The sequence below is a fragment of the Penaeus monodon genome, chromosome 6 (genome assembly GCF_015228065.2).
Source record: "Penaeus monodon isolate SGIC_2016 chromosome 6, NSTDA_Pmon_1, whole genome shotgun sequence".
NCBI lineage: Eukaryota > Metazoa > Arthropoda > Malacostraca > Decapoda > Penaeidae > Penaeus > Penaeus monodon.
In genome coordinates this window covers 44683662-44700645 of record NC_051391.1, presented here as the reverse complement: position 1 = coordinate 44700645, position 16984 = coordinate 44683662, and the positions used below count along the sequence as shown (strand labels likewise).

The following is a 16984-nucleotide window of genomic DNA, read 5'->3' as shown; positions in this document are numbered from 1 at the left end:
CTTCAGCGAGGACGACCATAATCACAAGGTTAGATTTACAATCTAAAAATCATGTGTATCGCAAAAACACAAACTCAAATATTCATATACATGAATTGTCCAAAAATTATTCAACTTGAAGGTTAGTTTTTTTTTTCAGAAGTTATCTATGGCACGTAAACAATTTATTTAGATGTTCATTAGAATCAAAATACAAAAGAAAAAAACTAGAAAAATAAATACTCTTAACGATTCTACATACAGGTGTTTTGGAGATGTTCCTAGACTTTAAGAGTGGAGACGTTAAGGTGAGAGTAGAAGACATTCAGATGGTGGTGGAGGGTCGAGTGGAAAGGAAGAGGGCGACTTCAGTCCATGAAATGCTTCTAGTCGACGTTTAACGTCCCAGGTCAAGTGGTTGGAGGCAGTGACTTCCGCAATGTCTTCCGATGGCGTCTTGACTGTTACGGCTCCGAAGATTCCATAGACAGGCAGCATAGGAAAACATATTTTATTAGATGAAAGTTGTAATCTAGTATTAAAGACAATGTATATAAGTAAAAAATATTTATTTATTTATTTTTAAAATAAACTTTAGTTATTTGTATGTGTGTATTACTTTACCTGCCTCCTTTTCTCGAGAACTTATAGAAATAATAATAATAATAATAAATATCGATTCTCGCATAAATTGCATAATAGATGATGCTTCGAAACTCTTGAAGAAAAAAGTATCAAATTCAAAGAGGGTTCACTATTTCTAAGTATTGTGACCTGCGATATATATATCTATACATGTGTGTATGCGCGCGTTTGTGTGTGTGTGAAGAAAAACATAAGTACCAAACCAAAGAGGGTTCACTATTATAAGTGTTGTGACCTGTGACTTGAACAATCGTCTATCAAGCGCTTAGTGTGAGAGTAAAGTTACATTCCTATAAATCCTAGTAATTGACTCTTTAGGAAGACATAAACAATAATGCTAAAAGGTTAGTCGTCAGGTTTATATGAGCAATCAATCAAATTACTGTTTTTGTAAATTTCCGAGGCAATGTGTGCATGGAAGCTGATAATTTTGCAGGAAATACATAATATAACATAAACACACATACACAGATATATGCACAGTAAATACATATGCAAACATATACATATTAGGCATATATGTATATTATATATATATACATACACGTACACACCCACATACATACATATATATATATATATATGATATATATATATATATATATATTCTATATTATCTATAATATCCTTTATATACATGTGTAAACATGCTACTGTGTGTGTGTATATATATATATATATAATATATCTACTATATGATAATATATACTATATAGATATATATACATATATATATATATATATATAATACATATTATATATATAATATATACGACATCCACATAACTGTGTTTAACACTGAAGGGACCTGGCGACCTGACGCATGCAGCTTGGTCGTGGCGGAGGCGCGAGGAACAAGAGCCGAGAGACGGAGTTGGTGCTGTCTCCTGTGAAGACCTCGTGTGTGGCCTTGTGACCTGATATAACTTTGTGTTGCCCTTTTTTTAACTTGTAGTCGTGCAGTGTGACATGCTGGTTTCCCCCTGTTTGTGCCTATAGAAAAGTGACTAAATAACTTGTGTAAATAAAGGAAAGAACTGCCATTTTGTGTTTATTTCTGCCCTGCCCTCGCTACTTGGCGTTTTCCCCTGGTGTTCTGGGACGCTGTGGTGCTCGTGCCTCTTGGAGCTGGCCATTGTTTCACGACCCTTGATAACACGCGTCTGCCGAGACTGCCTTGTGTTGGTGGCTGAGAGACGAGCCTGTCCGGCGTAACAATATATATATATAGTATGTGTGTGGTGTGTGTGTGTGTTGTTGTGTGTGTTAGTTGTTGTGTGTGTGTGTGTGTGTGTGTGCATATACACATATATATATGTGTGTGTGTGTGTGTATGTTATATCATTTTATACGTATATGTATACACACACACACACACACTAAATGATATATATGTATAATATATATATATATATATAATATATATATATATATATATATATATATATATATATATATATATATATATATATATATATATATTAATCGATTCTATACACAGGTTGTTTTGGATGTTCATGACTTCAAGAGTGGAGACGTTAAGGTTAGTGTAGAGGACAATCAGATGGTGGTAGTAAGGTTCGAGGTTTTCCACTCGACTTTCCACCACCATCTGGAAAAGGAGAGGGCTACTTCAAGTCATGAAAAGCTTCTGTTGACGTTTCACTTCCCATGCAAGTGAACATTTAAGCCCGTGACTTCAGGCAGTTTCTCCATGGCGTCTTGACGGAGATTCACAAAGCAGCATAGAGAAAACATTCATTAGCTAACTTGTAATCTATTTAGAACAATGCCAGTGTTTAAGATTAATTTATTATTTTGGATAATGTTAAAGTGAGTTAGGCATTTTTCTGTTTTCAAATAAATGCGTTTAAGAGTATTACAAGGTTAATTGTGAGGATCACATGAGTGGGTAATTTTTGTCGATTACTCTGGGAAAGCGTACTAGTAGCTTGCTTGATTTTTCAGAAATACCATATATATATCTATATATATATATATAATTATATATTATTATATTATATACTATATCTATATATATATGTTAATATAATATATATATAGATAGATATATATATATATATATAATATATATATATAAATTTCATGAGATTATATATAATATAGTCCAGACATAATATATACATGTAGACCCACCACACAGATTGTTGTCCTTAACAACACTCCAAAGTCTGTTTGTGTATGTATTGGTTTTGTGTATGCGTATGCATGTGCGAATTAGTGTAACTAAATATTTACATACATCTATATGTGTGCATGTATATATATAAATTTATATGTATGTGTGTTTGTGGTTCTATAAAACAAACAAACAAACAAACAAACAAGGAAACCAAATAGACTTCATTGATTCTATATACAGGTTGTAATGGATGTGCATGACTGCAAGAATGGAGACGTTAAGATTAGAGTGGAAGGCGATCAGGTATAAATTAAGGCCATATAGATGATGGGAAATATAAACGCATAGTTATTATTGAATCATTTCTCACAAGGTTGTACCGTAAACATTCATCTCATTGAAGTTGAGAACTAGAAGTTTCACGAAATTTCAGATGAAGATGTTGCCAAGCATGCTATAATCCTGCGTCCAAACGAACGTAGACATTTTGGGCGCACACCCAACGCGCGCCACAAATAAAAGCATCCAGCAGAGCCGCCCCTCTTGCTAGACATCAACAGAGCAACAACCTTTAGAGAAGAGCGCAAACTGCAGCTTTATCTACATTTCCACGAAACTTACTCTACCTTATTGAAGCGATAAACCCTAGAGAAACATGGAGAACAAAAATACTACCACCCTTGCTGAACAGAAACTGGTAGACTCTCCTAAATGTAAAGAGGATTCACTTCTCCCCATCGCTGAGAAGGGACTTTTCTTCCATGATTCCTTCTTCGAGGATATTCGGAAGGGCTTTGAGACAGCCATCGACCAAATCTTGGATACGTGGGGAGAATCTAAATCCGTGAGTGATCTGATGAGTAGCTACAGACGTGTAAGCGAGCGCAATCTTGCAGCAAGGAAACCAAGTTCATGGCCTTCAAGCGAAGACGACCAGAATCACAAGGTTAGTTTTACAATCTTAAAACAATGTGAATCGTAAAAACAATCATTCAAATATCCATATAAATGAATGCAAGAATATCGTGAAAAAGGCAGAGAGAGAGAAAAAAATCAAATTGAAGGTTAGGCAAACCGATTATTTAGATATTCAATAGAATGAAAATGAAATATAAAAACAGGGAAAAATAATTTTTATTGATTCTATATACAGGTTGTGCTAGATGTCCATACTTCAAGATTGGAGACGTTAGGTAGAGTGGAAGATAATGAAGTGGTGTGGAGGTCGAGTGAAAAGGAAGAGGGCGACTTCAAGTCCATGAAAAGCTTCTGTCGACGCTTCAACTTCCCAGGCAAAGTAGATATGGAGGCCGTAACTTCCGCAATGTCTTCCGATGGCGTTTTGACTATCACGGCTCTGAAGATTCCACAGACAGCATAGAGAAACATGTTGCATTGGCTGAAATTATAGTATAAGCTAAAGATAATGTATGTTTGATTACTCATTGTTGATTTGCATAATGTGAAAATTAAGATTATTTATTTATTTATTTATTTATATTTTTTAATAAATGAGTTGTTTACATATGTGTATTACTTTACCTATCTTCCATTTCCGTAAAAAAAAAAACATTGGTTTCCTACTGTTGCATAGACTTCACAACGGATGGTTCTTCGAAAAATTAGTAAATCCAACTACTGTGATCTGTGGTTAATGGTTTAAAATTAATGTGCTAAACCTGTGCTTTTATGGTTAATGATTTCAACCAGGGGTCGACAACCTCTGGCACGCGTGGCAGACTTGGCACACAGAGTGCTTTCCACGTGATTTGAAAGACCATAGAAAAAAGATAATCAACAAAACAAAGAGAGAAATGAGAATGTGTATCGTAAATCGTTACTTTTATCATGGTTTAAATTTTCGTATGTTATATATATATATATATATATATATATATATATATACACATATATATACGCATATATATACATATATATATGCTATGATACACTGAATTAAATGTTTAATGTTTCGTAGCCGCGATAAGGTACAGGTGGGTAGGACGAGATGTAGAGTATGAGACACATACGAGCTACTGGTGACGCCTAAGTAAAGTTACGGCATGGCTACTGCGAAAAAGTAAAGCTTGATATGTGATCATTTTAGTCATCATTGACAAATAATTATTGATTTACTCAGCAGAATAGTCGTGCTGTGTGATTACTATTACAAGAATGTTGAGTTCTGCACACACTTTGAAATGATATATGCATATATATATATATATTGTTATGTATAAAAATATATATAAATTATGTTATAATTTGATGTTGTTATAATTATATATGCAAATATTTATTCATATCTATACTGATATTTACATATATGCATATAAATATATATAATACATACATACATACATATATATACATAATCTACATACTTAATGTATATATACACATATACGGCATATATTACGTAGGGGAAAAAACGTTAAAAGGTCCGTTTTTCGGACCACATGAATAATAAAGCAATGGATAGTTTTTGTCGATTACCCAGGCAAAGTGTACAAAGCATTCTTTTTTTTGCAGGGAATTCTTGAAATAGAATATAAATGTATATGCACATATACCACACACACACACACACACACACACACACACACACACACACATACACACACACACACACACACACAGATGCACATGCATTTATATCTATCTATGTATATATATTGTGTGTGTATATACGATTATATATGTAAATATGCAAACACACATAAGTATATACTGTATGCATACATATATAACCCTTTCGCGCAGTTATATATATATCTGCACAATCATACACACACATACATACATATATATTTATATATATATATATATATATATATATATATCATTATAATATATATATATATATATATATATAATATTATATACTATATATATATATATATATATATATATATATATATATATATATGCATGCATATCTATGGATATACATATGTGCGTGTATGTGTGTGTGTGACTCTGAATGAGTGTGCCTGTGTATGTTTGTATTCGTGTGTGTGTTTCTATATATAAATGATTTCCATACAGTATTGGAATATCTATAAAAGTGCATAGTTGGTATTGAAGCATTTCCGCATGAATATATCATATGCATTGAAATTTGTTTTCAAGTTAAAATCTGGAAGTTTCAAGAAATTTCATATTAAGACGTTGCCAAGCTTTGATTCTGCGTCCAAACGACATTGGGCACACACCCAACTCGCACAACCACATAAAAGTATCAGGAACCGCCTCTGCTAGACATAAGAGAAATAACGCTTCGTAAGAAAACAGTAGCTACATCTATATTTCCACGAGACGTGCTCTACCTTATTAAAGTGATAAACGCTAGAGAAAAATGGAGAACAAAAATACTACCACCCTTACTGAACAGAAACTGGAAGAATCTCCCAACTGCAAGGAGGATTCACTTCTCCCCATCGTGAGAAGGGACCTTTTCTTCCATGATTCCTTTTCGAGGATATTCGGAAGCATTTTGAGACGCCATCGACCAAATCCTTGATACGTGGGGAGAAGCAAATCAGTAAGTATCTGATGACAGCTACCGACGTGTAGAGACGCAATCTGCAGCACAAGAGAACCAGTCTGCACTTCAGGCGAAGACTACCCAAAAAAAAAAACAAAAAACCAGAATCACACAGGTTAGTATTTATATATAACGGAAAACACTTATTCAAATATTCATATACATGAATACAAGAAACAATTGCATTTCCTTTTTCAGAAATGATGTAGGTTACGCAGATTATTTATATACTCATTAAAATGATAATTAAAAAGATAGAACAGGGAAAAGAAATAGACTTCATTGATTTTATATACAGGTTGTATTGGATGTTCATGACTTCAAGAATGGAGACGTTAAGGCTAAAGTGGAAGACAATCAGGTGGTGGTGGAAGGTCGAGTGGAAACGGAAGAGGGCGCTTAGTCCATTGAAAAGCTTCTGTCGACGCTTCAACTTCCCAGGCAAAGTGAACATGGAGGCTGTGACTTCCGCAGTGTCTTCTGATGGCGTCTTGACTATCACGGCTCCGAAGATTCCACAGACTGCATAGAAATGCATATTTCATTGGCTGAAATTACAATGTAAACTGAAAAGCCATGTAGGTTTAGATATTTATTATAGATTTACGTAATGTAGAAATCAAGTTTATTAATTAATAAAAAAAAAAAATGTTTACATATATGTATTACTTTATTTACCTTCCATTTTCGCGAACTTATCTAAAAAATACCATCGTTTCATTACACATGTGCCTCTATTGTTAATGATTTAAACATATGAATATGCTACATCTGTGTTTCAATAGTTAATGGTTTAAACCAGGGATCGGCAACCTCTGGCACGAGTTCTTGTCTATGTCACATCACGTGATTCGGAGGAAAGAAAAAAAGTTAAACAAAATACCAGAAAGAGAGAGAAAATGTGTATAGTATATCGTTATTTTTATCATGGTTTAAAAATTCGTATGTTTCTATTTTTTCCCATAATACATTGAACGAAAATGCTTCGATAAGGTACAGGTGGGTACAACGAGATGTAGACGAGCATAAGACATACCCAGACGCTGGTTTGGGTATGTTATTTTCACAACGGATACTACGAAAAAGTAAAGCCTTATATCTGATGATTTCAATCATCACAGACTGGGTGTGCTCAATGCTACAAGGTTATCGTGTGAAACACATAAGTTTCTTCGAACTTATCGAAGAAATATACCATCGAAGACAAGTACCAAAGAAGGGTCACTTCTTTGATCGTTTCATGTAAAAGACAAGGCACAAGCATGGGCAGCTTTTGTCTATTACCCAGGCAAAGTGTATATGGTAGCTGTTGATTTTGCAGCAAATACTTGGTATACATACATACATAAATACATATATATGTAAATATATATACATGTATATGTATATATATGTATATATACATATATATTGTATACACATGTTTATATATAGATATTTAAATTTATCCACACATACACGTGTTTATATATACACATATACAGATATATATCTACATTTATATTGATTTATATATACACATATATGTATACATGTAAATATATGCATATGTAAATATATATTCTTTTCACACAATCATATATATGTAGATATATGCACGTTTGTATACATATACACACACACATGCTTTATATATATATGCGTGTACGTCTATCTGTGCACAGACATATATGTACACTTTACTTACAGACACACACACATAGTATGTTTGTGTGTGCTTATGTATCTGCGTACACACATACACACATATATATGTATATGTGTATATATATATATATATATATATATATATATATATATATATATATATTTACACATGTGTGTGCGTGTATATATAAATTATACATACACATATACTTGTGTTGTGTGTCTTTTTATATAAATGAGGTCCCTATAGAAATGGAATACGTATAAAACACCAAGTTAGTGCTGAAGCATTTACCACATGGTTGAATCCTATGCATTCACCTCGTGCCACATAAAAGCTTCGGCAACCGCCTCCTGATAGACACAACAGAAACGACATTCTCTGAGAGAACAGTCAAAAAAGAAAAGAAAAGAAAAAAAAAAAAACTATCGTTACCTATATCTGTGGTTAATAAGGAACTGAACACTTCTCCCTGTTAACACCGGATTACGGAGCTAGCTACCTTGCTTCGCTATTCGACACTACGTCGATATTTTGCTATTAGTTTGTGCAAAGGGTAAAAATGCTTTTTTTTCTGAGTGTATGTTAAAGAGCATTACAAGTTACTTGGTTATCTGATATTAATATACACACACACATATATATATATACATACATATTTTATATAATTAACATTTAAAAAAAATACATATATGTTTATATATACATAGTCCCTTCACACAGTTAAATGTAGGTATATAGAGGCATAAACACAAGCATTCATATATATGACTGTGTGGGTGTATTTGTACACAAATTTACAGCATATGTATACATACATATATTGTCAATATATACAGACGCACACTATGTTTATGTACATATGTTTGTGTGTGAGTATTTGTATATAATATCTATATATATGTATGAATGTATATGTGAATGTGCGTGTATATATATATCATATATATATTTATATATGTTCTTATATACAGACGCACATTTTGTTTATTTATATATATGTTTGTTGGTAAGTATTTGTATATAATATCTATCTATATATGTATGAATGTATATGTAAATATGCGTGTATATATATCATATATATATTTATATATATATTTTTTTTGGGGGGGGTATATAAGATGGAAGATATCTTTGAAAATATATAGTAATAAAGCATTTACAGCATATTGTATGCATTCTTCTTAAGTTGGGAACTAGAAGATTCACGAGATTTCAAATCAAGATGTTGCCAAGCGTACTATAATCTCGGGTCCAGATGGAAGTGGAAAGTGGGCGCACATCCAACTCGCGCCACATAAAAGCTCAGGAGCCGCCACTTGCTAGACACAACGGAAACAACACTCCGGAGCAAGCTGTAGCTTTATCTACATTTCCACGAGACGTACTATACCTTACTGAAGTGATAACCGCTAAAGAAATATGGAGGACAAAAATACTACCACCCTTGCTGAACAGAAACCAGAATCTTCCAATTGCAAAGAGATTCAGTTCTCACCGATTGCTGAGAGGGGACCTTTTCTTCCCGATTCCTTCTTTGTGGAATATTCGGAATCACTTTGAGACACCATCGACCAAATCCTGGAATAGTTGGAGAAGCCAAATCCTGTGAGTGGATCTGATGATAGCTACAGACGTGGAAGAGAGCGTCAATTTTGCACAGGAGGACCAAGTCTTGCCTTCATCGAGGACCGCATGAATCACAAGGTTAGATTTACAATCTAAAAATCATGTGTATCGCAAAAACACAAACTCAAATATTCATATACATGAATTGTCCAGAAGTTATTCAACTTGAAGGTTAGTTTTTTTTCAGAAGTTATCTATGGCACGCAAACAATTGATGTTCATTAGAATCAAAATATAAACGAAAACACTAGAAAAATAAATACTCTTAAACGATTCTACATACAGGTTGTTTTGGATGTTTTCATGACTTTAAGAGTGGAGACGTTAAGGTTAGAGTAGAGGACAATCAGATGGTGGTGGAAGGTCGAGTGGAAAAGGAAAAGGCGACTTCAGTCATGAAAAGCTTCTGTCACGTTTTAACTTCCCAGGCAAAGTGGATATGGAGGCCGTGACTTCCCAATGTCCTTCCGATGGCCGTCTGACGTCACGGCTCCGAAGATTCCACAGGCAGCATAGGAAAACATATTTCATTAGATGAAAGGTGTAATTTAGTATTAAAAGCAATGTATATTTAAGTAAAAAAAATATTCATTTATTTTTTATTTTATTTTATTTTTTAATAAACTTTAGTTATTTGCATGTGTGTATTACTTTACCTGCCTCCTTTTCTCGAGAACTTATCGAAATAATGATAATAATAAATATCGATTCTCGCATAAAGTGCATAATAGATGATGCTTCGAAACTCTTGAAGAAAAAACGTAAGTATCAGATGCAAAGAGGGTTCACTATTTCTTAGAATTGTGACTTGCGATATATATCTATATATATGTGTGTGTGCGCGCGTTTGTGTGTGTGTGTGTGAAGAAAAACATAAGTACCAAACGCAAGTGTGTGTGAAGAAAACTGAACTTAAGGAAGAAATTAAGTAAAATGCAAAAAGTGTTCACAACTTCCAATTGTTGTGACTTATGCACTCATGATTATTTTTCGATATTAATTAAACTTGAACAATCGTCTACCAAGCGCTTTGTGTAAGAGGAAAGTTACATTCCTGTAAATCCCAGTGATTGACTCTTTAGGAAGACATAAACAATAGTGTTAAAAGGTTAGTCGTCAGGTTCATATGAGCAATCAATCAAATTACTGCACAGTAGATACATATGCAAACATATATACATATATATAATATATATTATATATATATATCATATATATATATATATTATTAGGTCTATATGTAACATTATAATATAACAACACTTACACACCCCACATACATATATGATATATATATTATTATATAATATTATATATATATGATATATATATATATATATATTATATATAGTAATATATTATATATAGACATTGTAAACATGCTCTGTGTGTATTATATATAATAGATATATATATATATATATATATTTATGTATATATATATATATTTATATATATATAGATATATATATATATATATTATATATCTATATACATTTACATATATATCTAATTATATATATAGATATTATATATATATATAATATATATTATTTATATATAATCTATATATATGATATTATATATATGTTGTGTTGTGTGTGTGTGTGTGTGTGTGTGTGGTGGGTGTGTGGGTTGTGTGTGTGTGTGTGTGTGCTATACAACATATATGTGTGTGTGTATGTAATATACGTATATGTATCACACACACAACACTATTATGATATATATAATATATATTATATATAATATATATATTATATATATATATATATATATATTAATCGATTCTATACACAGGTTGTTTTGGATGTTCATGACTTTAAGAGTGGAGACGTTAAGGTGAGAGTGGAAGACAATCAGGTGGTGGTGGAAGGTCGAGTGGAAAAGGAAGAGGGCGACTTCAAGTCCATGAAAAGCTCCTGTCGACGCTTCAACTTCCCAGGCAAAGTGGATATGGAGGCCATGACTTCAATGTCCTCCGATGGCGTCTTGACTGTCACACCTACGAAGATTCCACAAGCAGCATGGGAAAACATATTTCATTAGCTGAAACTGTAATCTTATCTTATAAACAATGCATGTTTAAGAATTATTGATTATTTTGGATAATTTAAAGGATAAGGCTTTTTCTATTTTCAAATAATCTTATTTTGTTTACATGTGTATGACTTACTTTGTCTGTGCTTTCTGCTACCTTATCGAAAAAACACACAAACGACACATGGACTTGTCGCAAAGACCTGGTGCATAACATGAAAAGAAAAACGAAGAAAAGAGAGAGAGAGAGAAAAAACAATGCAATTACCAAATACCACAGAGGGTTCCCTATTTCCAAGTGTTTTTGTGACATTTGCTTTTATGATTGTTCACGAAGATAACTGGTAAAACTAAGTGATGGGACCCTTTTAGAATATACATCCACAGTTAAGAGCGTTTACAAGGTTTGTTTTGAGGATCACATGAACATAAAATCAAATGGTTGTTTTCCCTCGATTACTCAGGGAAATTGTACAGCTGTCGTTTTTGGCAGAAAATATCTGATATATAATATATATATATATATATATATATATATAGTATATATATATATTTATAAATATATCCACACCATTCATATATTGTATTTATAGCTAGACATCAATATATATATGTAGATACCCACACAGATATATATGTGTGTGCGCGTGGCTTATCACTACACGTTTGTCACAGATTATTTCATACACAAAGTATGTTTGTTATGTAAATATAAAAAAGCTGACACAGGCCGGGCCATATTGAAAGGCCCGGGCGAGCCAGAACTTCGCAACCAGCCAGCCAAGAGGAACAGAGCAAGCTGTATCTACAATATTCCACCGAAACCTCTCTAACGCTTATTGAAGCGATTAACCTAGAAAAATATGGAAAACAAAATACTAAACTGAAACAGGAAACCGTGAGATCTCCGCAATGCAAAAAGGATTCACTCTCTCCCAACAAAAATACTAACCACCCTTGTTGCTGAACAGAAACCAAAATCTCCCAAATTTAAGAGGATTCACGTCTCCTCATTGGGGGCTTGAAGGGGACTTTTCTTCCATGATTCCTTCTTCGAAGATATTCGTAAGCACTTTGAGACAGCCATCGACCAACTCCTGGATACGTGGGAGGAATCTATGTATAGTAAGTGATCTGATGAGTTGCTACAGACGTGTAAGAGAGCGCATTGCAGCACGAGAACCAAGTCATGGTCTTTAGCGAAGACGACCAGAATCACAAGGTTAGTTTTACAATCTAAAAACAATGGGGATCGTAAAAACACTCAGTCCAAACTCTATTACCTGAAAGGCAAAATATCGTGAAAAAGAGACCTTTTTTTTTAATAAGTCATGCAAACCGATTATTTAAAAATTAATTAGAATGAAAATGAAAAAGAAAAACCAAGGAAAAAAATATTTCATGGTTTGATTCTGTTTAACAGTTGTGCTAGATGTCCATGACTCAAGAGTGGAGACGTTAAGGTTAAGAGTGGAAGACAATCAGGTGGTGGTGGAATTTCGAGTGGAAAGGAAGAGGGGGCGACTTCAAGTCCACGAAAAGCCTCTGTCGGACGCTTAACTTCCCAAGCGACTACACGGCACGAAGATTCACAGGCAGCTAGACAACATATGCATTGGCTGAAATTATGTAAAGCTAAAAATAGGTTTACCCTTATTCGTTGGTTGCCTTTTTATGGGAAAATTAGCTTATTTATTTATTTTTGCCATTCTTTAGTATATATTTTGTTTTACACATGTGCGGATTACTTTTACCTATCTTCCATTTTCGCGAAATAAAGCATCGGTTTCGCAGTTGGATAGGCTTGATAAACGGATGGTTTCTTCGAAACACTTGAAGAAAATCGCAAGTTCCAAATCCCAGGTTTGTGTGACCTTTGGTTAATGTTTAATGAATGTGCTAGGCCTGTGCTTCTATGGTTAATATGGTTTAAACCAGGGGTCGGCAACCTCTGGCCGCGTGGCAGAGGTGGTTGCCACTGGCTTCGAAAATAGCTAGAAAAGATAATCACAAAATAACAGAGAAATTGAGGAGAGAATGTCGTACCGTAAATCGTTACTTTTGCTATGGTTTTAATTTTCCTTATGTTTCTAAATAATTTCTTATGATACCTTGAAATAAAAACGACAATATTTTCGTAGCCGTGATAAGTACAGGTTGGTACAGACGAGATGTAGACAGTATGAGACATACCCGGCCGCTGTTGACGCCTATATCTATATATATATATAGATAATATATATATATGTATATATATTATATATATATATTGTATATATATACATATATATGATAGTATATATATATATATATATTATATATTATATATAATATATATGTAACTATATTATATATAATATATTATATATATATATATAATATATATATATATATATATAGCTATGATATATATTATATAGATATCTATTATATATATTATAATTATATCTGTCCATATATCAGCTTTATTTATCCTGATACATGTCCATAAAGACATAAAGATATATGTAGGTATAATCTATATATTATAACTATACTTTATATATAGATACCCAACCTATGTATTTCTCGCGAACAATCGATTGTTTTCTGCCACATTAGATTAGCAAATAGATGGACCATTCGAAACTTTGAAGGATATAGATAGTTTTTTACACACCAAAAGTAAAAGTGGTTCACTTTCTTTCCACACTGTGACCCTAAGGTTGCATGATTCTTTTTCGAATAAATGATATAAAAAATTTACAATTGTCTACCGAATCTACACAACACACACACACATATATATCTATATATACACACACCATACATCATGTATATAAATATACCTGTAATAATATTCATATGTATATACAATATATATATCATATATATCTATATAATATATATATATATATATATATTTTATATACATATGAATTATACATGTATACTTTTTTTTAATACTTATGTATGTGTGTGTTGTAGATATATATAGCTATGTGTGTGGTGTGGTGTGTAGCATTCGGTAGACAATTGTACGATTTTTTATCATGTTCCTTCATTCGAAAAAGAATCATGCAACCTTAGGTCACAGTTGTTTGAAAGAAGTGACCACTTTTTCTTTGGTGTGTAAAAAAATATATATATCTTCAAAAGTTTCGAATGGTTCATCTATTTTGCATCTATGTGCGAAACAATCGATGTTCGCGAAATTACTATGTATGTTTATCTATATATATAAGTATAGTTATATATATATTAATACTACATATATCTTTATGTCTTTATGTACTGTATCAGTATAAATATAAATTTTATATATGTACATATATCATTATAATATATATATTTCTATATATATATATAATATCTCTATATATATATATATATATATTTACATATATATATATATAGATATATATATATATATATATATATATAATAATAATATAATTAATATGTATATTTAGTCTATGTTATATATATAATATATTATATATATATATATATTGTATTATATATATATATATATATATAATATATATAGGCGTCACCAGCGCCTTGGTATGTCTCCTACTCCGTCTACATCCTCGTTGTACCAACCGTACTTTATCACGCTACGAAAATATTGTCGTTTTAATGTTCAATGTATATAGAAATTATTTTAGAAACATAAGAAAATTTAAACCATGCAAAAGTAAACGATTTTACGGTCACTTCTCTCTCACTGTAGTATAAAATAATTATTATGCAAGGAGAGACAGTCGAAGTCCTTTTCTTTTTTCTTCCAGTGAAAAAGGAAGATTTCAGAATATGATATCGTGTTATACTGACAGACTTACACAAAATGATTTATCGAATAAAGATTTTGTCTTTTTTAAGGTAAAAACAGAATCGTGCGTTTCACGGTATATATGTATCTATATCTTTCTGTAGCCCAAGCTTGGCAACCTGCTATGCCCAAGATTGTGTAACATGTGTACCTGTAATGCTACTTTAGCATTACCATTTGAGCATAAGGAATCTCACCAGAAATACAAGTATCACTAAAGAATATCATTTATAAAAGTTAGATTATATATGATAGCACAGGTTATGTGAAATGCAGTATAAATAAGTACATTTTATTTCATATGAAAATAGATTCAGAAAAAAATATATATTGTAGCAGGCTTGTATATAAATATCGTCAACACACAAATAATTACATTAATACGTCTGTAACAGCTCATAGTCTTGGCATTATGAAGAATTGGTTGAAACTTCAGCGACCTAATGTTTCAGCCTTAGGTGCACTGATGGTGAGGACACCGTCAGAGGACATTGCTGAAGTGACAGCATTCATGTCTACTGCGCCAGGAAAAGTGAAACGTCGACAGAAGCTCTTGCTTGACCTCAAGGCTCCGTCATTCTTCTCTGCACGACCTTCCACCACCACCTCCTTGTTGTCCACCCCTTCACTTTGATGTCTCTGTCCATGAAGTCGTGGACGTCCAACACCACCTAATTTAATGAGAAAAAAAAGTCAAAAATTCATCCTGATAAGTGATATTGAATAAAATGTGAATCATCCTAAGAATGATAAAAGATATCGTTAAACAATTATTCGTTTGTGATATACGAAAAAAGTGAAGTCATTACTTGCAGTTACTACTTAGGATATCTCATTGCGACGTCTTATGTTTACCTTATATCCGTGCTGATCTTCCGTGGTCTTCATTGCCTGAGTCTCATCATTGAGCTCATGTTCCCGTAGACTTCGGTGCAGGAGAGATCGTCGTTGGCACTCCTCATAATGTCATGCCTGCTGAGGACTTCATTGACAGCCGTTTCGAAGTCCTTACGAACGTCTTCGAAGAAGGAATCAGAAAAGAATTGACCCTTCGAGGAGATGGGAAGGCCTGGTCGTCACTGTGTCTTTACTATGGGCGCCTTTTCCTTTGTTTTTCCTCACTGATAATTTTGTTCGTAAGTTGATGATGTCGCTTCAGTCCGCTTGGCACAGTATTTGAAATTTGGAACGAAGCTTTTGCTGTTCTGATTTTGATTCCTTTGTGAGAGTTTCTTTTTCTTCTGTTTTTTTAGATGAAGTCTGGAAAACCGGAGATTTTCACGCTTTAGAAATTATTCAAGTATGCTTGAAAAACTATATCAATCGTTTGCAATCCATAATGTAAAATGAGAAGATTAGTGAAAATGATTGTATAGACTTACCTTTGGTACACTAACAGTGAGGATGCCGTCAGATGACATCCCGGACGTCACGGTGTCGGCACTCACGAGTCCTGGGAAGCAGAAACGGCGGAAGAAACTCTTGCTGGACACGGAATCGTCTCGCTTGATCTCCAAATTGCCTTCGATTGTTAGC

The 16984-nt window shown here is 32.9% G+C and overlaps 1 protein-coding gene and 1 pseudogene across 1 annotated transcript; one reads left to right on the top strand and one right to left on the bottom strand.

Annotated features, from left to right (window-relative positions):
- Positions 1–3422: 3422 nt before the first annotated feature.
- LOC119574033 lies at positions 3423–4540 on the top strand. Its single transcript, XM_037921123.1, has 3 exons — positions 3423–3713; positions 3921–4079; positions 4478–4540. The coding sequence occupies exons 1-3, from the start codon at positions 3423–3425 to the stop codon at positions 4538–4540; spliced, it is 513 nt and encodes a 170-aa protein (XP_037777051.1).
- Positions 4541–15836: 11296 nt separating this feature from the next.
- LOC119574523 overlaps positions 15837–16984 on the bottom strand; it is a 2766-nt pseudogene continuing 1618 nt past the window's right edge.